The sequence below is a fragment of the Eriocheir sinensis genome, chromosome 54, assembly GCF_024679095.1.
Source record: "Eriocheir sinensis breed Jianghai 21 chromosome 54, ASM2467909v1, whole genome shotgun sequence".
Classification (NCBI taxonomy): domain Eukaryota; kingdom Metazoa; phylum Arthropoda; class Malacostraca; order Decapoda; family Varunidae; genus Eriocheir; species Eriocheir sinensis.
Window position 1 is genome coordinate 4,914,240 of NC_066562.1, and position 25,145 is coordinate 4,939,384.

Here is a 25,145-nt window from a genome sequence, read left to right on the forward strand (position 1 = left end):
TTACTGTTTAGGATGTATAGAGGTTAGTAAACAATCTATGCTTTAATATCTTTCTCACTAATACTGTTTAGGGATGTATAGGGTTTAAAAACAAATCATGCTTTAATATATCTCACTAACCCTGAGCCAATATAATTACTGTTTAGGATGTATAGAGGTTAGTAAACAATCTATGCTTTAATATCTTTCTCACTAACCCTGAGCCAATATAATTACTGTTTTGGATGTATAGAGGTTAGTAAACAATCTATGCTTTAATATATCTCACCAACCCTAAGAGCCAATATAATCACTGTTTAGGAAGTAGAGAGGTTAGTAAACAATCTATGCTTTAATATATCTCACCAACCCTAAGAGCCAATATAATTACTGTTTTGGATGTATAGAGGTTAGTAAACAATCTATGCTTTAATATATCTCACCAACCCTGAGCCAATATAATTACTGTTTAGGAAGTATAGAGGTTAGTAAACAATCTATGCTTTAATATATCTCACCAACCCTAAGAGCCAATATAATTACTGTTTAGGAAGTATAGAGGTTAGTAAACAATCTATGCTTTAATATATCTCACCAACCCTAAGAGCCAATATAATTACTGTTTAGGAAGTATAGAGGTTAGTAAACAATCTATGCTTTAATCTCTCACCAACCCTAAGAGCCAATATAATTACTGTTTAGGAAGTATAGAGGTTAGTAAACAATCTATGCTTTAATATATCTCACCAACCCTGAGCCAATATAATTACTGTTTTGGATGTATAGAGGTTAGTAAACAATCAATGCTTTAATATATCTCACCAACCCTGAGCCAATATAATTACTGTTTTGGAAGTAGAGAGGTTAGTAAACAATCAATGCTTTAATATATCTCACCAACCCTAAGAGCCAATATAATTACTGTTTAGGAAGTATAGAGGTTAGTAAACAATCTATGCTTTAATATATCTCACCAACCCTGAGCCAATATAATTACTGTTTTGGATGTATAGAGGTTAGTAAACAATCAATGCTTTAATATATCTCACCAACCCTGAGCCAATATAATTACTGTTTTGGAAGTAGAGAGGTTAGTAAACAATCAATGCTTTAATATATATGTCTGTCCTCATCAACGAAGGCTAAGTGTAGGGGGACAAAGCCCACCAATTTGAACTGCTGTGAAGGTTGTAAGAGTAGGAACAAGCATGGAGTGTAAACTGTTGCCATAAAGCTTTAGTGGCAAGTCTACAGTGGGTCCGAGAGTTTGAGAAGCTAGCATGTGGAATATAAAAACATACACACACACACACACACACACACAAAGAAAAGAAAAGAGTCTGTTTGTGTGTGTGTGTGTGTGTGTGTGTGAGGTATAAAAATTAGTCTGTTGTTATGGCAAAACGTTAAAAAGAAACATACATATTATTACAAAAGAGAATAAGAGAATGGGACAGGGAAATACAGGAAAGGCATTGACGTAAAAAAATATCCTCTCGTCAAAGCAAAGCGTAAAAATGAAACATACACCCATACTTACGGACACTTAGATGTATGTCAATACTATGAAGAAAACCAACCATTATTAAGTGAGGAAATATGAGAGTGGGAAAGGGAAATACAGGAAAGGCATCGAGGTAAAAAACATCCCCTTGTTATGGCAAAGCGTAAAAATGAGACACACATACATACTGGTGGACACACTTACGGAGAAAACCAACTACTATTATTACGAGAGAAAATACGAGGATGGGAAAGGGAAATACAGGAAAGGCATCGAGGTAAAAAAAATATTCCCTCGTCATGGCAAAGCGTAAAAATGAGACATACATACATACTGGTGGACACTTACACTCACGGAGAAAACCAACTATTATTACGAGAGAAAATACGAGGATGGGAAAGGGAAATACAGGAAAGGCATCGAGGTAAAAAAAATATTCCCTCGTCATGGCAAAGCGTAAAAATGAGACATACATACATACTGGTGGACACTTACACTTACGGAGAAAACCAACTATTATTACGAGAGAAAATATGAGAGTGGGAAAGGGAAATACAGGAAAGGCATTGAGGTAAAAAAATCCCCTTGTTATGGCAAAGCGTAAAAATGAGACATACATACATGCTGATGGACACACTTACGGAGAAAACCAACTATTATTACGAGAGAAAATATGAGAGTGGGAAAGGGAAATACAGGAAAGGCATTGAGGTAAAAAACATCCCCTTGTTATGGCAAAGCGTAAAAATGAGACACACATTTATACTTGTGGACACTTACACTCATGGAGAAAACCAACTATTATTACGAGAGAAAATATGAGAAAGGGAAATAGAGAAAAAGGCAGAGGTAAAAAAATATCTCCTCTCGTTATGGCGAAGCGTAAAAATGAGACATACACGCATACTTATGGACACTCAGATGCTTGTCAATATTTATGAGGCTGGTAGCGGTGTTAGGCTTTCCTTCACCACACGTCACAAGAGAGTCCGCTACACATTAACGCTGCTTCCTAAGGCACCATCAGCACCTGCGACTACCGCCATGAGGAGACATGAAGGCCCTTATTCTTAAACGTATCGGCATCTTACGTTCGCCTGTATGCAAAGTCCCTCGTAGAAGTTCCTCGGGTATCTATAGACTGTTCTGTAATTCTAGTGATAGTTTTACCTGACTTGTGCACCGGGAAAAAAACACCCAAGAAGACCTGGTTAATTTTTTCTGTGGCCTTGGGAAATAGTTATAATGGGAGCCTGGTACATAAGAACACTCGGTTAACCTACTCTGTGGCCTTGGGAAATAGACATATGGGAGCCTGGTAAGTAAGAACACCTAGTGAATCTACTCTGTGGCCTTGAGAAATAGTCGTAATGGAAGCTTGGTACATATGGAAACCCGGCTAATCTTCTCTGGGGCCTTGAAAAACAATCGCAATTGGAGCCCGGTACGTTTAGCCCCTTCAACACAAGGACGTGTATACTGCGTCCTTGCGTGCCCCGTACCATATCCAAGGACGCGCATACTGCGTCCTGGCTCGCTTTAGCCAATATACGAGTTATTTTGTTTTTATATTTATGCTAACATCTCAAAATTACCAATTAATTTATGTTTCTTAATGTGCACCATTTAATTCTACATGTTTTCATATATAATACATATATAATAATTGTGTTGAGTTTATGGCTGAAAACTTGTTATATTCAATAACGACATTTGAAATTTGGCGTGCACAGCGATCCCAGATACGGCACGGGGCACTGTTTTGGCCCGGCTGTAGTGAAGGGGTTAAGAATATGGCATAACAACCAGACCATCACAGACGTACCGAGGAGCCTTGCCATGCTCTATAAGGGGTCAGCTGGCTCACACACGACAACCCTTGAGAGCCTGTTATTTACAACACGACTTTCTTGTTTAAAAATCTAACCTCTGACTGACGGGTATTTGCTGACTGTGTAGGAAGACAAAAGAAGGACGAGAGTGTGTACGAACGGCGGAGACAAGTGAGGAATGAACAGTGAGGGAGAGCACGACAAGGTTCCGCTACACCTGTCATTGTGTTTCAGGTATGGGGGAGTCAGCAGGGGGGGAAGGGGGGGGGACAGATGTGTTATGTACAAGACATGATTTAAGGCCACTCAGTTATCAATGGAAGTCTTAAGAGTTAGGGGGAGGGAGGGGGGGGGGGGAGTGCATGTACTATCACCTCGACTCGTTTCCGTGTAATTTGTGAGCGAGACTAAAAAGAAGAACACTGATGAATTCTGACACTCCGCAGGAAGAGGAAGTGTTAATCTCCAGGTAGCCAGGGAAAGGGAAGGGAGTAGGAGGGTTTGACTGGAGGTTAGAGCATTTGCCAGAACAGGATGGAGCACATTATCAAAGGTGGAGGATGTTGGGAAAGGCCTCTGTCGTGCAGCGGACGGGTAATGGCGGAAGGTGGTCCAGTCCAGTCCAGTAGTAGGCGTGGGATTGCCTTTGTAATGGCTCCCACTTATGACTTATTCCTGATTCTTGATTGGCATTGTTGTGTCTTTTAGTTTTGTTCAATTTTCTTTTTTCTTCTGTTCCATCTTGCGTACAGGTCTTCCTCACTTTACGTTTTGCTCTTATAATTGTCAGTCTTCCGTTACTGTTGCTCTCTTTATGATACATCTGGCTCACTTCTATGACCAATTCAGTCATTATTTATTTCATGTATTTATTTATGCAAACATTAATGCTCTCTGTACGATACATCTGGCTCACTTCTATGACCAATTCAGTCTTTATTTATTTCATGTATTTATTTATGCAAACATTAATGCTCTCTGTACGATACATCTGGCTCACTTCTATGACCAATTCAGTCTTTATTTATTTCATGTATTTATTTATGCAAACATTAATGCTCTCTTTACGATACATCTGGCTCACTTCTATGACCAATTCAGTCCTTATTTATTTCATGTATTTATTTATGCAAACATACAGGTAATGTGTTTATATTCGCTTTGGCAATGATCTAGAGCCAATGCAGTTCATAAATCATTGTTAATATCACATTCTTGGGGTTTTATGTTACTTGAGAGCATTGATTGTATCCCTGTTAATGTATTGAGAGTCCATGATTGTATCCCTGTTAATGTATTGAGAGTCCAAGATTGTATCCCTGTTAATGTATTGAGAGTCCATGATTGTATCCCTGTTAATGAATTGAGAGTCCATGATTGTATCCCTGTTAATGTATTGTGAGTCCAAGATTGTATCCCTGTTAATGTATTGAGAGTCCAAGATTGTATCCCTGTTAATGTATTGAGAGTCCAAGATTGTATCCCTGTTAATGTATTGAGAGTCCAAGATTGTATCCCTGTTAATGTATTGAGAGTCCATGATTGTATCCCTGTTAATGAATTGAGAGTCCATGATTGTATCCCTGTTAATGTATTGAGAGTCCAAGATTGTATCCCTGTTAATGTATTGAGAGTCCAAGATTGTATCCCTGTTAATGTATTGAGAGTCCATGATTGTATCCCTGTTAATGTATTGAGAGTCCATGATTGTATCCCTGTTAATGAATTGAGAGTCCATGATTGTATCCCTGTTAATGAATTGAGAGTCCATGATTGTATCCCTGTTAATGAATTGAGAGTCCATGATTGTATCCCTGTTAATGAATTGAGAGTCCATGATTGTATCCCTGTTAATGTATTGAGAGTCCATGATTGTATCCCTGTTAATGAATTGAGAGTCCATGATTGTATCCCTGTTAATGTATTGAGAGTCCATGATTGTATCCCTGTTAATGAATTGAGAGTCCATGATTGTATCCCTGTTAATGTATTGAGAGTCCAAGATTGTATCCCTGTTAATGTATTGAGAGTCCATGATTGTATCCCTGTTAATGTATTGAGAGTCCATGATTGTATCCCTGTTAATGTATTGAGAGTCCATGATTGTATCCCTGTTAATGTATTGAGAGTCCATGATTGTATCCCTGTTAATGAATTGTGAGTCCAAGATTGTATCCCTGTTAATGTATTGAGAGTCCAAGATTGTATCCCTGTTAATGTATTGAGAGTCCAAGATTGTATCCCTGTTAATGTATTGAGAGTCCAAGATTGTATCCCTGTTAATGTATTGAGAGTCCAAGATTGTATCCCTGTTAATGTATTGAGAGTCCATGATTGTATCCCTGTTAATGTATTGAGAGTCCATGATTGTATCCCTGTTAATTAAATCTCAAGCTTCTTAGATGGTTGCTTCACTCTATGATCGCTTACCATGAGAGTGAGCCAGTCGTGAAGATGAGGAGGCCTGTACCAGAACTGCTTATAAGGCGCCCACCCACAGTTTGGGTTAGGCAGGAACCCATCAGTGGTTCATAAACGAGCACAACAATCACACTCGTCCGGCAAGCGTAGATAAGCCTGTGACCTGTCAAAGCTGAGGAAAATCTGAATAAAAAATTGCAAAAATACTTCCCGTAGTTACCTCACCTCGGACACTTGAGTTGTGAGCGTTTTGCCAAGCACTTCAGGGACATGAAAAACCTTATAGAGCCAGAAGCTGAAATGCATATCTGAACAATTTTTGAGGGAAAACTACATCCTCAGCCCCTCCTCATAATGTCTGTCTATTAGTTCCCCGCAGCCTTCCAAGCCACCCGAGGCACGGCACGACGCAGCACAACACACGTGACAACATTAAGGTTATGGACGCACAACACTTGCAGGAAACCTTACGTGGCTCCCTGGTAATGTATAGTTTCTACACCCGCAAGCACACACAGACATGTATGTATGCATGAGCGTAAATTGATTCCTATATATCACAACATGGTAAACACATACACAATACTATTACTAAGAAACTTAACTGCAGTACTCTCTTAATGTAAGTACATAGGGTCAATATTCTGAATACAATTTCTAAGCAATACTTGCTGGAAGGTAACAACAGCTGGAGCAAGAAAGCGACAAATAAGAACACTGACAGACTTTTCAGCTCCATGGAGGAAAAAATGTCAAAGAAGTCCAGTGTTCAGTATGCAGCCCAGCACCAGACGGCTTTGTGGGTGTGAAGGGTGACTGTGCTCAATGGAATGGATGTCAATGTGTATCCAGTTAGTTCTCGCCAGTTATGAAGTGACAGTTATGAAGGTGACAGCTACACCATGTTACGTTACAATGCTAAGACCGTCCATGGCCCACCTCGCCACCCGATTTTTTTTTTTTTTTTTACAGCTAAGGAGACAGTTCAAGGGCGTAAAAAAAAAAAAAAAAAAAGCCTGCTACTTACTGCTCCTGAATAGAGGTCAAAGGAGTGTCCAAAAAGAGAGAGGTCAATTTCGGGAGGAGAGGTGTCCTGAGACCTCTCTTTTGGCTACTTTTTACTTTTGTGGGAGCGGCAAGAAGTGGGCTTTTTTTTTGTATTCTTTTTGTTGCCCTTGACCCATATCCTTTGTGTGGCTGTCCAGCGTGGTGTGTGTCATGCTGGTGATGTTCTGCACAGCCTGAAGGGGGCTTAGCTAATATGACACTCATGAAGATTACCTTGGCATTAGAATCTACAGCACAGACCAATGGCTACAGAGCACTTAGCCCATGACTCACCAAGCTTCTGACTCATGACTACTTCTCTTCTTCTATCCCCGGGCAGAGTAATGACACACAAGACCACAACACAAGAGGCCAGTCAGCTTACACATGACAACTCCTGAGAGCAAGTTATTTCCTGACTCTTGTCCTTGTTCATAAATCTCTAACCTCTGACTGAAGCTTTTAATTGTATTCTTCTTCTTCTCTTCTTCTATCCCCGGGCAGAGTAATGACACACAAGACCACAACACGTGAGGCCAGTCAGCTTACATATGACAACTTCTGAGAGCAAGTTATTTCCCGTCTGTTGTCAATGTTCATAAATCTATCTAACCTCTGACTGAAACTTTCAATTGTATTCTTCTTCTCTTCTTCTACCCCCGGGCAGAGTAATGACACACAAGACCACAACACAAGAGGCCAGTCAGCTTACATATGACAACTCCTGAGAGACAATAATCTACCCTTTGTTGTCCTTGTTCATAAATCCATCTAACCTCTATTTTCACTAACTAGATATCTGATTAACCTCCTCCCTTCATCCACTATTCTATTAGCAAACCAGCTCTTGCTTAACTCATCCGTGAACCCAAATTCATGAGGGAACCTTTCGCTGTGGGTTCTCGCTTCTACATATGGCAAAATTCAGCGTCACTGTTCATGTATATTTTGATGGTCTGAAGAGAATTTATAGTGGATATTGTCGTGAGTGTCTCGATTATAAAAGATGTTAATGAGGAGAAAGGAAAATGAACTGCAACCGTCACTAAAACCTATATCATAAAAGACCCGGTAACTCAGGTCAGGTGTCTGTCTGTGTGTGTGTGTGTGTGTGTGTGTGTGTGTGTGTGTGTGCGCAGGGCTACATATGAACAGGAGGCCAACGTGTGTATGTATGAATATCTATAGAGGGGGAAATTGTATATAAAAGTGCAACATATACATACCTTCGTGTTGGGGGTATGAATATGTATGTCAGGTGTGTGTGTGTGTGTGTGTGTGTGTGTGTGTGTGTGTGTGTGTGTGTGTGTGCGTCGCCTACTTAACGGTGTGGAGGCAGCGCATGTAGGCGAGGAGCTGTGCCGGGACCTCACGCAGCACCGCCTGGGCCAGGGACACTCGGGACAGCTCCTGGTTGTTGGCTCCCAAGTACTTTCGAAGCTCTGCAAAGATGGACTACACTTGTGGGACTCCCCTTCACTGATATGGCACAGACTCAGCCTTCATCTCTACTACTACTGCATACTCTGTCTTTGTGGTCTATTGGTGCTTTGTGGAAATTTAGGTGTGTGTAAAAAAGTCACAGAATATTGAGTAAAATTAAGTCTCTAGGAAGTGATTAACCCAGTAGCAGCGAGGATCATATTTCTTAATGGTCCCTCTTAAGCGAGAAAAATGAGAAAAAATCATCACTCACACAAACCATTTCATAATATATATCAAAGCATTTGTGATCAGATTATGTATCATCTATTTTGGGGGGTTTATATCATGGCACAAATTTGGCCTGTCACTGCTACACGGTAAAGCCACAAATTTGGCCCGTCGCTGCTACCGGGTTAATCGGTGAAGTTCCATTCTAGAGGATTCCAAAACACACAAACAAGTTAAAGGTTCATGAAGTGCACTGAACAGCAGGATCTTGCCAGTAACCTTTGTGAAATTTAGGCTTGTGGGGGAAAGTCACAAACAGAATATGGAGTAAAATGAAGTCTCTAGGAAGTGAAGTGAAGTTGCATTCTAGAGGATTCCAAAACACACAAACAAGTTAAAAGTTCATGAAGTGGATTGAACAGCAGGATCTTGCCAGTAACCTTTGTGGAAATTTAGGTGTGTGTAAAAAAGTCTCAAACAGAATATATTGAGTAAAATGAAGTCTCTAGGAAGTGAGTAATTGGTGAAGTTGCTTTCTAGAGGATTCCAAAACACACAAAAACGAATTAAAAGTTCATGAAGTGCATCTAACCAATAACCTTTGTGAAATTTAGGCTTGTGGAAAAAGTCACACACAGAATATATTGAGTAAAATGAAGTCTCTAGGAAGTGAGTCATTGGTGAAGTTGCTTTCTAGAGGATTCCAAAACACACAAAAACAAGTTAAAGATTCAAGAAGTGCATCTAACAGCAGGATCTTGCCAATAACCTTTGTGAAATTTAGGCTTGTGGAAAAAGTCACAAACAGAATATATTGAGTAAAATGAAGTCTCTAGGAAGTGAGTCATTGGTGAAGTTGCTTTCTAGAGGATTCCAAAACACACAAAAACAAGTTAAAGATTCATGAAGTGCATCTAACCAATAACCTTTGTGAAATTTAGGCTTGTGGAAAAAGTCACACACAGAATATTGAGTAAAATGAAGTCTAGGAAGTGAAGTGAAGTTGCGTTACAGAGGATTCCAAAACACACACAAACAAGTTAAAGATTCAAGAAGTGCATCTAACAGCAGGATCTTGCCAGTAACCTTTGTGGAAATTTAGGCTTGTGGAAAAAAGTCACAAACAGAATATATTGAGTAAAATGAAGTCTCTAGGAAGTGAAGTGAAGTTGCATTCTAGAGGATTCTAAAACACACAAAAACAAGTTAAAGGTTCATGACAGCAGGATCTTGCCAGTAACCTTTGTGAAATTTAGGCTTGCACATAAAAGTCACAAACAGAATATATTGAGTAAAATGAAGTCTCTAGGAAGTGAATTGAAGTTGCATTCTAGAGGATTCCAAAACACGCAAAAACAAGTTAAAAGTTCATGAAGTCATCTAACAGCAGGATCTTGCCAGTAACCTTTGTGAAATTAAGGCTTGTGGAAAAAGTCACAAACAGAATATATTGAGTAAAATAAAGTTAATAATCCTCTATGGAGTGACTCACAGGTGCAGTTGCATTCAAAGATTCTAAAACACACAACAACACATTAGAACTCCGTGAAACACATCTTACAGCAGGATCTTGCCAATAACATTTAATTGGTGCTTCAAAAATGCCGTTATTAACTAAAACATTCTTCGTGTGACACTGAAATACACATACTAAGGGCGGCCCACTGGTGCCATCTTTCCAGGCCTTTCACCCATGGTCCAGTTTGAAGCCCTCTATTGAGTACTTTTATCATTGCTGGACTAATAACAATCCTGACTGGTCCATCACGAGTAATATGAAACCCACCTCGGAGGAGTCAGTGAGGTGTTTGGTGTGGGCCCTATGGCGGCCAGGAAACGCTTCCACCCATTAAAGAAAATCCAAACATTATTGTAGAAACTTGGTGTCTAGTGTGACTTACTGTCATTGTCAAGAAAAATATTTATGACGCTGTTATTGGCTGTGTGAGGTAAGTAACACAAGACACCCGCCTCAGCCCTCTGCTTAGCTTTGTAAACATTATCACAAAAAGTTTGCAAATCACACTTTCCTGCTGGTGCTGCAGGCTGAGCAAGCAACACTGGCATGCAGAGCCTAGTGAGGCGGCACCACTACACACACCTACTTGCTACCTCTCACAGTGTTCATGTAGAGGAAGAAGAGCCAAGATTATGATCACACACAGGAGTTTAAATTTGAGAAAATCAAATGCATATAAAAAGCCAACAGACAGTACCATCAAGGGGGTGCTGGTGCATTGCTGCTGTGGCTGTGTTGCAAGACTGCACTGAGATACTCACGACCTTAATGAGTAGATCAGCAGATGAATAAATGCATAACAAATGAACGTGCCCTTTGGTGTTCCTACATGTAGTGGTGTATGGCCGTGGCCCCTGGACAGTAACAATCCCCAGTTCCCTGGTTTTTGTGGTTCCCAGACAGGTGCTCCCCCTACTAGTCAGGGATATCTACGGTTGAGTGTATTGAAAAGTTTCATTCAATAATTTCCTTCTTCTTTCAGGGTTTAAGTTGCCCGGTGCACTGAAAATGATTGATGTGGCCAACAATTTTTCATGATCCTTTCTCCCAAAAGTTAAAGTGGTAAATGGTGCTGTGATTCTGGTCTCTAATATCTTTCTTGTAAAAAAAAAAAAAAAAAAAAAAAAAAAAAAAAAAAAAAAAATGCATGAAAAGTAAAACATGAGCTTCAGGATTTCACACGACATCTGCTGTGGCTTGTCAGGAGTGGCGGCAGTGTGTGTGTGACTATGGTGGAGAGACACACACACACATGCTTAACACCACTCTGTGCCTGGTGAGGCTTGGTGCAGGCCAGAACTGGTTCAGTCACTCTAGCACTGCCTTCTACTGACTATCATGGTGGGAGAAGCATACTGCAGGCACTTGTCTAAGACAGGAATAAGGAACACTTGTGTGTGCATGTAAATACAGAAGAATTTAAAATCAATACACCCATCACCTCCAGGCCTCCAGGATGACCGCACGATGCTGCTGCCGCAATGCATAGCGTATCGAGACAAACATTTCAGGCAAGGCGCTGGCTCAGAGCGGGTGTCAGTCACTAGTGGCGACCCTCAAGGCTCAGTTCTTGGACCAGTCCTGTTCATTATTCACAAGAATGACATCAACATTATTTCTAAATTTCCTGACAGCAGGAAAACTGTTATCTGGATCCTCTCAAACCAGGTGGCAAGTCTTGAGGAGCATGTGTGCAGGGTTTCAGCTTGGCGTGATGAAAGGCAGATGCTAATACAGCCAAGTGACAAATCTTTAGATGGAAATAAAAATAGGAAATCTGCATATGAAGTGTGTGGTGTAAAGGTCAAGAGAGTACAGTGTGTCAAAGACCTGGGCATTAAAATTGCACCAAACCTCAATTTCTCACAGCACTGCCCTGGTGCAGCAAACAGAGCAAACAGAATGCTGGGCTGCATCAACAGAACTTCACATTCAGTATTAAAGATGTAATACTTCCACTGTACAACAGTTTAATCAGACCTAACTTGGAATATGTGGTAAACTTTTGGCCCCCCACCATGCAAAGAGCACTGCTACACTAGAAGATGTTCAACATCAGGCAACAGAGATCATTTCTTTCTTACGTGACAAACCTTGTGACGCAAGGCTCTCATCTCTTAACTTGTTCTCTTATGAAACATCGCCTCAGAGGAAAACTGATCCAATGTTTCATAATGTTTAATGGCTTTATGAATCTTGACAAATCCAAACTATGATTGATGACATGTTGAGAATGAGAAATAACGGGACAAAACTTAACTGTAAATAAATAAATTCAGACTGCACCAAACTGTTTTTATCCAATAGTTGTAAGAGATGGAATAAACACCCACCCAGGGCAACACAACTGATTCATTTAAAAACAAAATTGACTTCCACCTCCTCTGTCCTCTGTCTTAATATTCACTAAGGCTGGGTGTTTGAAGTCATTATGCTTAGGTTTAAGGACAGGCCACCTTGTCTGTACCATAGTGTCTGTGTGTCTGTGTGGTCTGAAAATCTATGTGAATCATTTTCCAGGAGCAGTGAGTAGCGGGCTTTTCTTTTCATTATTGTTTTCTTTTTTTTTTACGCCCATGAACTGTCTTCTCTGCTGTAAAAAAAAAAAATTAAACAAATAAATAAATAATAAAATAAAATAAAATAAAAACGAAGTACAGGTAAGCTGAGGCACAAGGCATGGGACCAAAGGCGTGACACACAAACACAACAATTGCCAGGGAAGAAAAGCAACACCACAGCTCAGCGGCGGGCCAAGGAGCAACAAGGAACCATCAGGCAGAAGACAACACACAGAGAAAAAAATCAAGCCACACCCCAACACACAGCCTGGCCTAAGACTACATACCTACCACACACTGAGGAAGGGGCAGACTATTACAACACTGAGAGGCAGGGCAACACAAAATATTTATGAACAAGGGTTAAAGGTGCTAGGTGAAAGAAGAGTATTAATCAGTCACAGCTACAGACCGGCAAGAAATACCTCAAGTGGAGCAGTGGAGGGTGGAGCGAGACACAAAAGTCCACTAGGGCACATTAGGGTCATCCCAAAATTATGTAGCGCTTGTTTTGGGTATTTGCAAGACTCTTAACCCCATGCAATACTGTAACCGCCCTTTAAATATTCAGTAACTCTCTCCCTCTGAGCCTTTACCCTCCTCTATCTTAACAGCAAACACATGAGACATCAAATTGACCCGGTAGCAGCGACGGGCCAAATTTGTGCCATGATATAAACCCCCCAAAATAGATGATACATAACCTGATCACAAATGCTTTGATATATATTATGAAATGGTTTGTGTGAGGGATGATTTTTTCTAATTTTTCTCACTTGGAGGGACCATTAAGAAACATGATCCCCGCTGCTACCAGGTTAAAGCAGTGAGGTGAAAGAAGAGTTGATAGTTACAGTTGTGGTTTTCAGGTGAAGTTGAGGGATGGAGGAGAGAGAAATAAATACCTTAGCCTACTCATGTTTGTCTAGGCTCAGCACCTTGTCAAACACACTCTCGGCAGCATGCACAGACCAGCGTATGTTTGCCGATTTGGAGTTCGTATGACGGAAAAAAAAACTACCGAGTGAGGAGAAGTAAAACTCGTGGGTGAAAATTAGCTTTGGTTGAAATAAAGAATGCATGCACTACATATCACACACACAAACACACACACACACACAAAAAAAAAAAAAATAAATAAATAAATAAATAAAAAAATAAATAAAATAAAATAAATAAATAAATACATAAATAGAAAAATAAAATTGCAATGTCAAACTGATCTCTAAAAAAAAAACTTTGGTCGAAATAAGAATGCATACACTATGTAGGAAAAGTTGGATAATTATAGATACGGAGACGGGACCACACGAGCGTAAGCCCAGGCCCTGTAAAATTACAACTAGGTAAATACAACTAGGTAAATACAACTAGGTAAATACACGCACACACACACACACACATAAAGAAAAAGTGAATATGCCGAACTGATGTCTAAAAATAAGCTTTGGTTGAAATAAAGAATGCATGCACTATATAACACACACACACACACACACACAAAGAAAAGGATGGAGGGTGGACCGAGACACTAAAGTCCACTAGGGCACATTGGGGTCATCCAAAAATTATGTAGTGCCTGTTTTGGGCATTTGCAAGACCCCCAACCCCATGCAACACTGTGTAACTGCCCTTTAAATATTCAGTAACTCTCTCCCTCTGAGCCTTTACCCTCCTCTATCTTAACAGCAAACACATGAGACATCAAATTAACCCAGTAGCAGCGACGGGCCAAATTTGTGGCTTTACCGTGTAGCAGTGACGGGCCAAATTTGTGGCTTTACCATGTAGCAGCGACGGGCCAAATTTGTGCCATGATTTAAACCCCGCAAAATAGATAATGCATAAACTGATCACAAATGCTTCGATATATATTATGAAATGGTTTGTGTGAGTGATGATTTTTTCTCAATTTTCTCGCTTAGAGGGACCATTAAGAAACATGATCCCCGCTGCTACCGGGTTAAATTATGTTTGTCTTTTTTCCTCAGCAGTGACGGTTAGTCTAAAATATTTACATACCTTATTTGTAACACTGTGTAACCGCCCTGTAAGATTCAGTAACTCTCTCCCACTGAGCCTTTCCCTTTATCTTAACAGCAAACACACAAGACATCAGACTTAATTAATTTTCCTTCAACAGTGACGATTATAGCCTAAAATATTTACACACCTTATTTATAACACTGTGTAACCGCACTTTAAGATTCAGTAACTCTCTCCCCTTTCTCTATCTTAACAGCAAACACACAAGACATCAAAGTTAATTATGTTTGTCTTTTCTTTCGACAGAGTGATGGTTACAGTCTGAATATTTACACACCTTATTTGTAACACTGTGTAACCGCACTTTAAGATTCAGTAACTCTCTCCCCTTTCTCTATCTTAACAGCAAACACACAAGACATTAAAGTCAGTTATGTTTGTCTTTTTCCTTCAAGAGAGACGATTATAGCCTAAAATATTTACACACCTTATTTATAACACTGTGTAACCGCCCTTAAGATTCAGTAACTCTCTCCCTCTGAGCCTTTCCCTATATCCTAACAGCAAACACACGAGACATTAAAGTCAGTTATGTCTGTCTTTTTCCTTCAAGAGTGACGATTATAGTCTAAAATATTTACACACCTTATTTGTAACACTGTGTAACCGCACTTTAAGATTCAGTAACTCTCTCCCCTTTCTCTATCTTAACAGCAAACACACGAGACATCAAAGTTAATTATGTTTGTCTCACCTTAATATACACACCTTATTTTCTCGCTGCCCAGAGCATGCAGGTAAGGAGCCATGGAACAGAATGCAAGGTCCACATGAAGAAAAGCAAACTGCTGACTTAATCTACCTAACACTGCCTGCCTAAAGCCTTTCTCAGGTGCATTCCCAAGCAGATCATCAGATATAAATGAGAAAGGAAAGAATAAGAGGGAGACGGAAGGATGAGAAGATGGGTGGAAGAGGAGGAGGGAGGGAAAGTGGATAGGAAGTGAGGAAGGGAAGGATAGTGGAGTAGGGAAGGAAGAAATAAAAGAAATAAAAGAAGAGATGAGTAGGAGAGAAAGGAAATGATGAAAGGGGAAATGAAGAAGGGAAGGAGGTAAAGAAGGGAAGGAGAAGAGAAAAGGGAAGGTAAAGGGTGAGAGCGTTACATAGAAGAAATAAAAGAAAAATGGGAGGAGAGACAGAAGTAAGGATGATAGGAGAGCAAGAAATGATGAAGGGGGCACTGAAGAAGGGAAAGAGGTAAAGAAGGGAAGGAGAAGAGAAAAGGGAAGGTAGAGGGTGAGAGCGTTACATAGAAGAAATAAAAGAAAGCTGGGAGGAGAGACAGAAGTAAGGATGATAGGAGAGCAAATGATGAAGGGGGCACTGAAGAAAGGAAGGGACGGGGTTAAAACACTACATAATTTAAGGACGACTCCAGGCCCAACAAACCTCCATCTCCATTTCCCTCGGCAGCAACAAGAAGCGAGTCCACTAAGGCTAATCGAATCCATAAGTGTTAAGTGGCCCTTGAGCAACAGGAGGGCGAGGTTGGTACCCGTGAGTGCGCATCCAAGAGACAAGCTGCTGCGGGATCTCTGCCAGGACGTCTTTGGCTAGCAAGGCCTGGCTGTGATGGCCGCCCCGCGCCCCCAAGTGTCGCCTCAGCTCTGGTGGTGGTGATGGAGGTGGGGGGAGAGTGGGGGAGGACAGAGGGAGAGAGAGGGGAGGCATGATAAGCTGGTATTTCAATGATTGGTGCACTAAACTTAAGTGAATGAATTAAGTGAATGAAGCAGAAATTAAAGACCAAATCTGCTACTCAAAAAAGAAGCTAGTTTACCAAGTTTTTCTAGGTTATAAGAAGCCAGTTTACCACATTTCTCTACACTAAAAGAAGCCGGCTTAGATTGTAAAACTGTTTTTTCTTCGTGCATGAAACGATGATACAAAAAATGATTTGTAGCAATGCCTGAGTATACTGCCGCCTCTTTACCAACTCTTAAGACTAAGCTGGGTCAAGTACAGTCTGTTTGCATCCTACATAAATTTAACTTCACAAATAGGTCATGTAAACATAATTTCATATAAGTGAATTTAGCAATTACCTGAAGAATAATGATAATAAATGTAGTTGCATTCAGTGAATGTACAAAACAAGGTAACAAACAATTAAAAGTTAACGAAGCTCATTTTACTGACAAGGTAACAAATGCATCTCCCTTTGATACTTTTCGCAATCTTGTTGTCACTGCCGTGGCCGTGCTGTGTGCAGCGCACCCCCTCGCGGTGCCTCACACCCTTCATGTGGCCACCTTGTTACCTGAATTGTGAGGCGTTAATATCAAGTTTTTTCTCTCATGGCTCATGTACCCCACACACCCTGGAGCAGGAGGGTTCACACTATACGGAGCTGATCCACACGCTCCTCACTGTGAGGATTTGATGAGTCAGGAGGAAGCAGCTTGGTGTTGGTGTGTTACGGGTGGTGGTGCAGCACCACCAAGACAAGTGAGCACCAGTGGGAGCACCTTGTGCACCACACACAGTAAAGTTGACAAAACTAAGAAAACTGTTTTGGCTGGTTGCATTTATATACTCAACTCATATAATGTGACTACGTGTTTACCTGTTAATGTTGCTGCTTCATGCAGCACAACACATTTGCAGCAGCACAGTGCATGTCACGGCAACACAACAGTACTGTGCACACCTGGACTGAGCAGTGTCATGTTGTGTGTGTAAATGAAGGTAGAATTAGAGGATGGACGCTACACACTAATAAAAATTGGCAAAAATCAAATTCATATAAAATACAGACTGAAAATCTAAATTAAGATCACTGTGTTGGCTTTTTCCACAGATCTCATTTGTCAATATATGCGCATGTATATCTAAGGAGAGCATATATGCTGTCTGAAACACCAGCAAATATGTGGTAACAACTCCTGCCTTCACATCCTGGGCTCCTCCACCAAGACAACGCTGCCACTCACTGAACACACACAGTCCCCTCACCTGGACAACTATTCAGCGCAAAACAAAGACCAGACACTTCATCAGGAACGTCTGTACCTTTCACAATTTCAACATGACCTGCCTGGTGTTGCACGGCTTGCATCACTGTTATTTCTGGCTGTTGCTGACATTACCCAACAGTTCCATCCTCAGCACAGCCAAACACAGAACAGGGGGAGGTGATGCAAATGTCACCAGTGTACAGTTCTGGTCCTAGTCTTCGAGGGGCCATGAGCGAAACCATGCTTTTGGGACCCATAATTTACCTCTTCCTATACTTACATATCGTCACCTTCATAGAATAATCGCCTAAGTCACTTTTCAGCGATATCCAGGTTTTTGTTTACATCAATTTTTCATCATGTGACGCCCATTTTTGTATAGTTGCCTTCGTCATTCAGGGTTTGAGTGTTCCAGAATTGGCCTTTTCATTTCTGCCTAAATCTTAAGCCAAATGAGATAATGACGGTTCTTTTCTGATTTCCTGTAAAGTAGAAAATAATGACCTCGGCGCTTTGTTTACGAAGGTGACGATAAGGTGGTACGTTATCTTGAAGTATCAGGCAAATATCAATACACATTCCCTATAGCAATCAGTGGTTCTGGATCTAATAGACAAAGAGGATGTGAGTTTTCTACAGCGAGGGAGGCAGCTAAATGGCAAAAAATAAACACATCAACCAAAAAAGCCCGCTCGTCACTGCTCCAACAAAAGAAAAAAGAACGAAAGGCCGGAGGAGAGGTCTATTTTTACGGCGAGGGAGGCAGCTGAATGGCAAAAAATAAACACATCAACCAAAAAAGCCTGCTCTTCGCTGCTCCAACGAAAGAGAAAAGAACGAAAGGCCGGAGGAGAGGTCTATTTTTATGGCGAGGGAGGCGGCTAAATGGCAAAAAATAAACACATCAACCAAAAAAGCCCGCTCGTCGCTGCTCCAACAAAAGAAAAAAGAACGAAAGGCCGGAAGAGACGTCAATTTCGAGAGGAGAGATGACCTGTGTGGCTGCCAGTTTTGCTTCCTTGTACCCGAACACGCCCCAGTCACCACGGCACAACTGAAGAGCAAGTTACTACACCCCCACACCAAGCAGCTCACACCACACAAGGCCGCAAAGCTTTACAACGCCCCCAGGCTTACCAACACAAAAATCACACGGACAACACTACTCAAGCCACACCAAGAGCAGCTCATCCACCACAAACACAAAGAACACAAGCCACTTCTCCGCAACACAAGTGCTACTACTACTGTAACTTCTCTCACGGCAAGGAGCGACGCACCACACCTCAGCGTACCGTCGAGGGCAACACAACCAATGCTGCGGCTTCACGGTGAGCGGCATGGTTTCACGAAATAGCCTGAATACCTGTGTGAATCTATGTCAATCTTCAAGTGAATGCTGGCAGGTAGTGATTCTAGGTGAACACGACATTGAATTCTACTGTCAATTCTTGCTTCACAGTGAGCAGCATGGTTTTATGTAATAGCCTGAATACCTGTGTGAATCTACGTCAGTCTTCAAGTGAATGATGGCAGGTAGTGATTCTAGGTAAACACGGCACTGAAATCTGTATGCACAATTCTTGCTTACTTTGTGACTCCTTCTTGGTCTAGGAAATTGAGAGTTCATTGTACATACAGCCGTCCCTCAAATAGTACGGTTCCAAATAGTTCAGTTACGGTTTTATACGGATTGTCTTAGAAGATCTTTTTAGGATTTTAATATTTCCTGCTCGTCGTAAAATTTAAAAATCCTAAAAAAATCATCTATGAAAATCCACATAAAACCGAAACTGAAGCACTGGAAACCATAGTATTTGACGGACGACTGTATATTGAGATGAAGAAGAACGACCGTTGCCATATCATCGAACTCAGAACATCGTATTTACCAGTTTCTGACCTATGACTATTGTAAAAAACACCAACAACTAACCATTCCAATGATAACTATAAATGAATCTAGTTATCGCGGTGGAGGAGACAGTTTTGGGGTTGGAAATCAGCAAATACAAGAGCCTGCGTACGACAATCTGGCAATGCTGACAAGAACTAATTACGCATGAGAGCAGCGTTTCCAAATTATCATACTCAGCGCATTTCATATTTGTGGTTTCTGACTGATAACTATAGCAAAAAAGACTAAACCCATCAATATTTAACAGTTTTAACGCTAACTTTAATTTTGTATCGTTATTTGTGTGGTTACGACAGTCTTGGAGCCTTAAAATGATAAATACAATGTTCAGTGTACGACAATTTGCCAACGCTGCATGAGGCTTTCTATGGTGCGTTAGTTTGAGTCTATGCAGCGAAGGATATCCATGGACAGCGGTAAATGGAATACTAACCTTGATGCCCTACTGAAACCCGCGCAAGTTACCGACGGACTGCAAACAAAACGCGACAGTTCGTAAAAAAATAAACCAAAAAATCCTGTTGGTTGTAAAATCCTCTGCGTAAACCCTTCAAAATCTGCGCCCCTTATCGACAGACTGCACACAAAACATGATAAAATGTAAAAAAATAAACCAAAAAAATCCTGTTGGTTGTAAAATCCCCCGCATAAACCTATACAAAATTCGCACCCCTTATCGACAGACTGCAAACAAAACATGATAAAACGTAAAAAAATAAACCAAAAAAATCCTGTTGGTTGTAAAATCCCCTGCGTAAACCCTGCAAAATCTGCACCCCTTATTGACAGACTGCAAACAAAACATGATAAAACATAAAAAAATAAACCAAAAAATCCTGTTGGTTGTAAAATCATCTGCGTAAACCCTGCAAAATCTGCACCCCTTATTGACAGACTGCAAAAAAAAAATCAATAATTAAAAAAAACCAAAAAAAAAAAAAAATAAGTTGTAAAATCCCCCTAAAACTAAAACCTCCTCCGCACCTTACCGACAGAAAACAAAACAGAAGCAAAAAAAGTAAACCAAAAAATCCTGTTGGTTGTAAAATCCCCTGCGTAAACCCTGCAAAATCCGCACCCCTTACCGACAGACTGCAAACAAAACACGAAAACTCATAAAAAAGTAAACCAAAAAATCCTGTTGGTTGTAAAATCCTCTGCGTAAACCCTTCAAAATCCGCACCCCTTACTGACAAACTGGGAAAAAAAAAAAAAAACAAAAAAAAAAAACGCCCCCCCCCCAAAAAAAATAAAAAAATAAAAAAATAAAAACAAATAAATAAAAAATAAAAATAAATAAATAAATAAATCCTGTTGGTTGTAAAATCCCCTACAAAACCCCTGCTGGACCTACACCACTTACCCCCCCCCCCCCAAAAAAAAAAAAAAAAAAAAAACTCCGCTGCCGTAACATCCCCTTCGCAAACTCTCCTGAAACCCGCGCCACTCACCGACAAACTGCACGATGTCCCTGCTGGCGTACTTCCCCCCAGACGACAGCCTCTGCTCATCACCGTCCAGCTGCTCCATGGCCGAGAAGTCTTCGTTCCCGACCCCCACGATGATCACCGACATGGGCAAGTCCGAGGCGTTCACCAGGGCCTTGCGGGTGTCTGGCAGGTCTGGGGGGGGGGGTAAGAGAAGGGTAAGGGGATTGTGTGTTGGTCTATGGAGGATTAGATTAGGTTAGGATAGAGCATAATGGTGTTTAAGGGTCTTGAATGTGTCTGGCTGTGGAGGAGGAGGAGGAGGAGGGAACACTGTATTGGTCTGTGGAGGGTTAGATTAGGTTAGGATAGACTGTAATGGTGCCTAAGGGGTTTGAATGTGTCTGGTAGGGCTGTGGAGGAGGAGGATAAAGGGACACTGTATTGGTCTGTGGAGGGTTAGGTTAGGTTAGGATAGACTGTAATGGTGTCTAAGGGGCTTGAATGTGTCTGGTAGGGCTGTGGAGGAGGAGGAGGAGGAGGAGGGTAAGGGGATACTGTATAGGTCTGGTGAAGGGTTAGGTTAAGACACTGAACCCATAACAAACATCCCTCAACCGCTTCCATTCCCAGTATGTCAAGGCCTTGCCCCTTCATAAGCCCTACAAAACCTGCGCCACTTACCGACAAACTGCAAACACACACACAAAAAAAAAATAAAAAAAAAAATAAAAAAAAATAAATAAATAAATAAATAAATAAATAAATAAATAAATAAATAAATAAAATCCCGTCGGTGTAGACTCCCCTGCGCCGACCCACTCACCACAGATGATCCCGTCGGTGATGATGAGCAGCACGAAGTAGTTGTTACCGTCCTGGTGGGCCTGAGCGAACCGTGCCACATGGTTGATGACCGGAGCGAAGTTAGTCGGCCCGTAGAGACCAACTGGAAGGGGAGGGATGGTACTATTATTGCCATTATTACCGAGATAAATAAAATAAATAACAATGACAGATAAATAAAAACAAAAGACAGGGTGACAGTGGGGCCGTAGAGACCAACTGGGAGGGGAGGGATGATACTATTATTGTCATTACTACTGAGATAAATAAAATAAATAAAAATGACAAGTAAATAAAAACAAAAGACAGGGTGACAGTGGGGCCGTAGAGACCAACTGGGAGGGGAGGGATGACACTATTAGCACCATCATTACTGAGAGCCATGAGAGGGCATCAAGGGAAAAATAAAAAATTGATGTAGACCCAAACCGTCCCCTCGATGAGAAGTCACGAATAAATAAAAACTAAAGACAGGGTGACAGTGGGGCCGTAGAGACCAACTCCTCTCCAATCTTTTTAGGGGCAGTAAGTAGCGGGCTTTTTTTCATAATTGTTTTCTTTTCTTTTTTAAGCCCTTGATCGGTCTCCTTTGATGTAAAAAAATAAAATAAAAAAAAAGGAGGGGAGGGATACTATTATTAACACCATTATTAGTAAGATCAATGAATGGGCATCAATGGAAAATAAAAAATTGATATAGACCCAAATAGCCCCAGCGATGACCAGACACAGATATTTAAAAGACAGCGACGGCAAAGTAAGGATAAAAATACGCAGACAAAAGCAATACTACCTTCTGAGTTAACAGGTGGGTCCTCAATTCGGCTTTAACTTATCAATGTCAACAAGAGGAGCAATCTCATGTGGACATATAGGAGGGGAAGGGAAGGGGATACATGTAGGCAGAGTTCACGGGACCATACAGGAAAACAAGGAGGGCAGGGAATGGTGAGGTTAGGTTAAGGAAGGCGTAAGGGGGGGCAGGGTATACAAGACAAAGGACTGTTTTTTATGTAGTAAGTAAGTACCTGTTTGTAGGGAGCGGTGGTAAGCGTCCAGCACCCCGGCTACCCCTTGGCAGTAGGGGTTGTCAGGGCTCCCATTCAGGAAGAACTCATGGCTCACAACCCACTCCGGGGGAACGCGCCCACCGAACCCGAGCGCTGGGAACATCTTGTCTGTCGGGGGAAGAGCGGATGAATGGGGAGGGAAGTTGGGGCAGGGAGGAGAGATCAGGGAATGAAGAGGCATGTGATGTTGCAGGAGGGAGAGAAAATGATGGAGAGAAGGAGAGATAAGGGAATGAAGGGTGAAAAAAAAAGAAATATTAAGGAGTGGAAGGAGGGAAGAAGAAGAAGAGGCACCAGAGAGAAGAAAGGAGGAGGAGGAAGAAAGGGAAGAGGGGAATATATGTAGGGGGAAAAAAGGGAAATCTCAATGCAGTGGAAGAAGGGAAGAAGAAGGACACCAGAGAGAAGGAAGGAGGAGGAGGAAGAACAGGAAGAAGGGGATATATATGAAGGAGGAAGAAAGAGAAATATCAAGGAATGGAAGGAAGAAGAGTGGAGGAGGAGGAAGGAGGAGGAGGAAGAACAGGAAGAAGGGGGTATATAATGCATAACTGATTTTTATATACGTATCATATATGCTATAAATATAATATGCTGACTCTGTTCTGAGCTCAGCATGGTTAAGTTTAAATCAGCTTGGCAACATAAGATTCAGCATATCCAATTTTTTTTACACTGAATTTATTATCAGCTCAGCATAAACGTTTTTGAGAATGCTGTGACCTCTCTTCTGTACACTCCTTTGATCTCTATTCAGGAGCAGTGAGTAGCGGGCTTTTTTTTTTTTTTCTTTACACCCTTGAACTGTCTCCTTAGCTGTAAAAAAAAAAAAAAAAAAAAAAAAAAAAAAAATGGTATGGTATTATGAAGGGGTAAGAAAGAGAGATATCAACGCAGCAGTCCACCCACCAGTGTCATAGTCCTGAATGATCTCCCCGACGGCCTTGATAGCTAATGAGTACTGGTTATCCACTCCAGGCTGGCGGAAGTGGAGGGAGGAGGGCGTGCGGGGGTCTCCGTTCGACGCTGTGAAGTCCACCGCAACCGTGAAGTGGATCTGCGTCCCTCCACGAATGTAGTCGAGGAAGGATGGTTCGACGTGGATGGTGATGGACCGGAGGGTGAGCTTGCCGGAGTCCTTGTAGCTCGACTTCTTGGCTTTCTTCTTGGGGTTGATGACTTGGTATATGTTGGTGGTGCCGGGACCTTCAAGCAACCTAAAGGGGGTGAGGGAGAGGGTTGAGGGTGAGGCTAGGTTAGGTGGGGGTGTGGTGAGGTTAGGTTAGGTGAGGGTGTCATGGTGGGGTTAAGTTAGGTGAGGGTGTGAAGATGAGGTTAGGTTAGGTTAGGTTAATAGTGTGTAAGAGTAAGGTGTATGAGTGAGGGTGTGAGGGTGAGGTTAAGTTAGGTTAGTGGGTAAGGGTTTGCAGGAAAGTTAGGTTAGGTTAGGTTAGCGAGTCAGGGTGGAAGGATAGGTTGGGTTAGATTAGGTTAGGTTAGGTTAGGTTAGTGAGTCAGGGTGGAAGGATAGGTTGGGTTAGGTTAGGTTAGTGAGTCAGGGTGGAAGGATAGGTTGGGTTAGGTTAGGTTAGTGAGTCAGGGTGGAAGGATAGGTTGGGTTAGGTTAGGTTAGTGAGTCAGGGTGGAAGGATAGGTTGGGTTAGGTTAGGTTAGTGAGTCAGGGTGGAAGGATAGGTTGGGTTAGGTTAGGTTAGTGAGTGAGGGTGGAAGGATAGGTTGGGTTAGGTTAGTTAGGTTAGTGAGTCAGGGTGGAAGGATGGGTTGGGTTAGGTTAGGTTAGTGAGTCAGGGTGGAAGGATAGGTTGGGTTAGGTTAGGTTAGTGAGTCAGGTGGAAGGATAGGTTGGGTTAGGTTAGGTTAGTGAGTCAGGGTGGAAGGATAGGTTGGGTTAGGTTAGGTTAGTGAGTCAGGGTGGAAGGATAGGTTGGGTTACGTTAGGTTAGTGAGTCAGGGTGGAAGGATGGGTTGGGTTAGGTTAGGTTAGTGAGTCAGGGTGGAAGGATGGGTTGGGTTAGGTTAGGTTAGTGAGTCAGGGTGGAAGGATGGGTTAGGGTTAGTGAGTCAGGGTGGAAGGATGGGTTGGGTTAGGTTAGGTTAGTGAGTCAGGGTGGAAGGATAGGTTGGGTTAGGTTAGGTTAGTGAGTCAGGGTGGAAGGATGGGTTGGGTTAGGTTAGGTTAGTGAGTCAGGGTGGAAGGATAGGTTGGGTTAGGTTAGGTTAGTGAGTCAGGGTGGAAGGATAGGTTGGGTTACGTTAGGTTAGTGAGTCAGGGTGGAAGGATGGGTTGGGTTAGGTTAGGTTAGTGAGTCAGGGTGGAAGGATAGGTTGGGTTAGGTTAGGT

General features: G+C 41.6%; 1 protein-coding gene and 1 long non-coding RNA gene across 12 annotated transcripts in view; one reads left to right on the top strand and one right to left on the bottom strand.

The window, feature by feature from the left end:
• Positions 1–118: 118 nt before the first annotated feature.
• LOC126983589 (uncharacterized) lies at positions 119–1,063 on the top strand. Its single transcript, XR_007735995.1, has 3 exons — positions 119–157; positions 389–463; positions 920–1,063. It is a non-coding gene; the product is annotated as an uncharacterized LOC126983589 (long non-coding RNA).
• A 6,352-nt stretch (positions 1,064–7,415) lies between these two features.
• The window catches only part of LOC126983586 (copine-8-like), a 32,628-nt gene continuing 14,898 nt past the window's right edge, over positions 7,416–25,145 (bottom strand). For 9 of the 11 annotated variants that reach the window (XM_050836385.1, XM_050836393.1, XM_050836388.1 and 6 more), the window contains 6 exons: positions 23,693–24,000; positions 22,742–22,891; positions 21,694–21,816; positions 20,892–21,062; positions 16,061–16,172; positions 7,416–8,225 (listed from right to left, as the gene is read on the bottom strand). In XM_050836385.1, the coding sequence (XP_050692342.1) occupies positions 8,153–8,225; positions 16,061–16,172; positions 20,892–21,062; positions 21,694–21,816; positions 22,742–22,891; positions 23,693–24,000 (937 nt within the window). In that variant the 3' untranslated portion in view covers positions 7,416–8,152. Of the gene's footprint in view, positions 8,226–15,954; positions 16,173–20,891; positions 21,063–21,693; positions 21,817–22,741; positions 22,892–23,692; positions 24,001–25,145 lie in introns of all 11 variants that reach the window. The other 2 variants (XM_050836384.1, XM_050836392.1) reach the window with 2 other exon arrangements.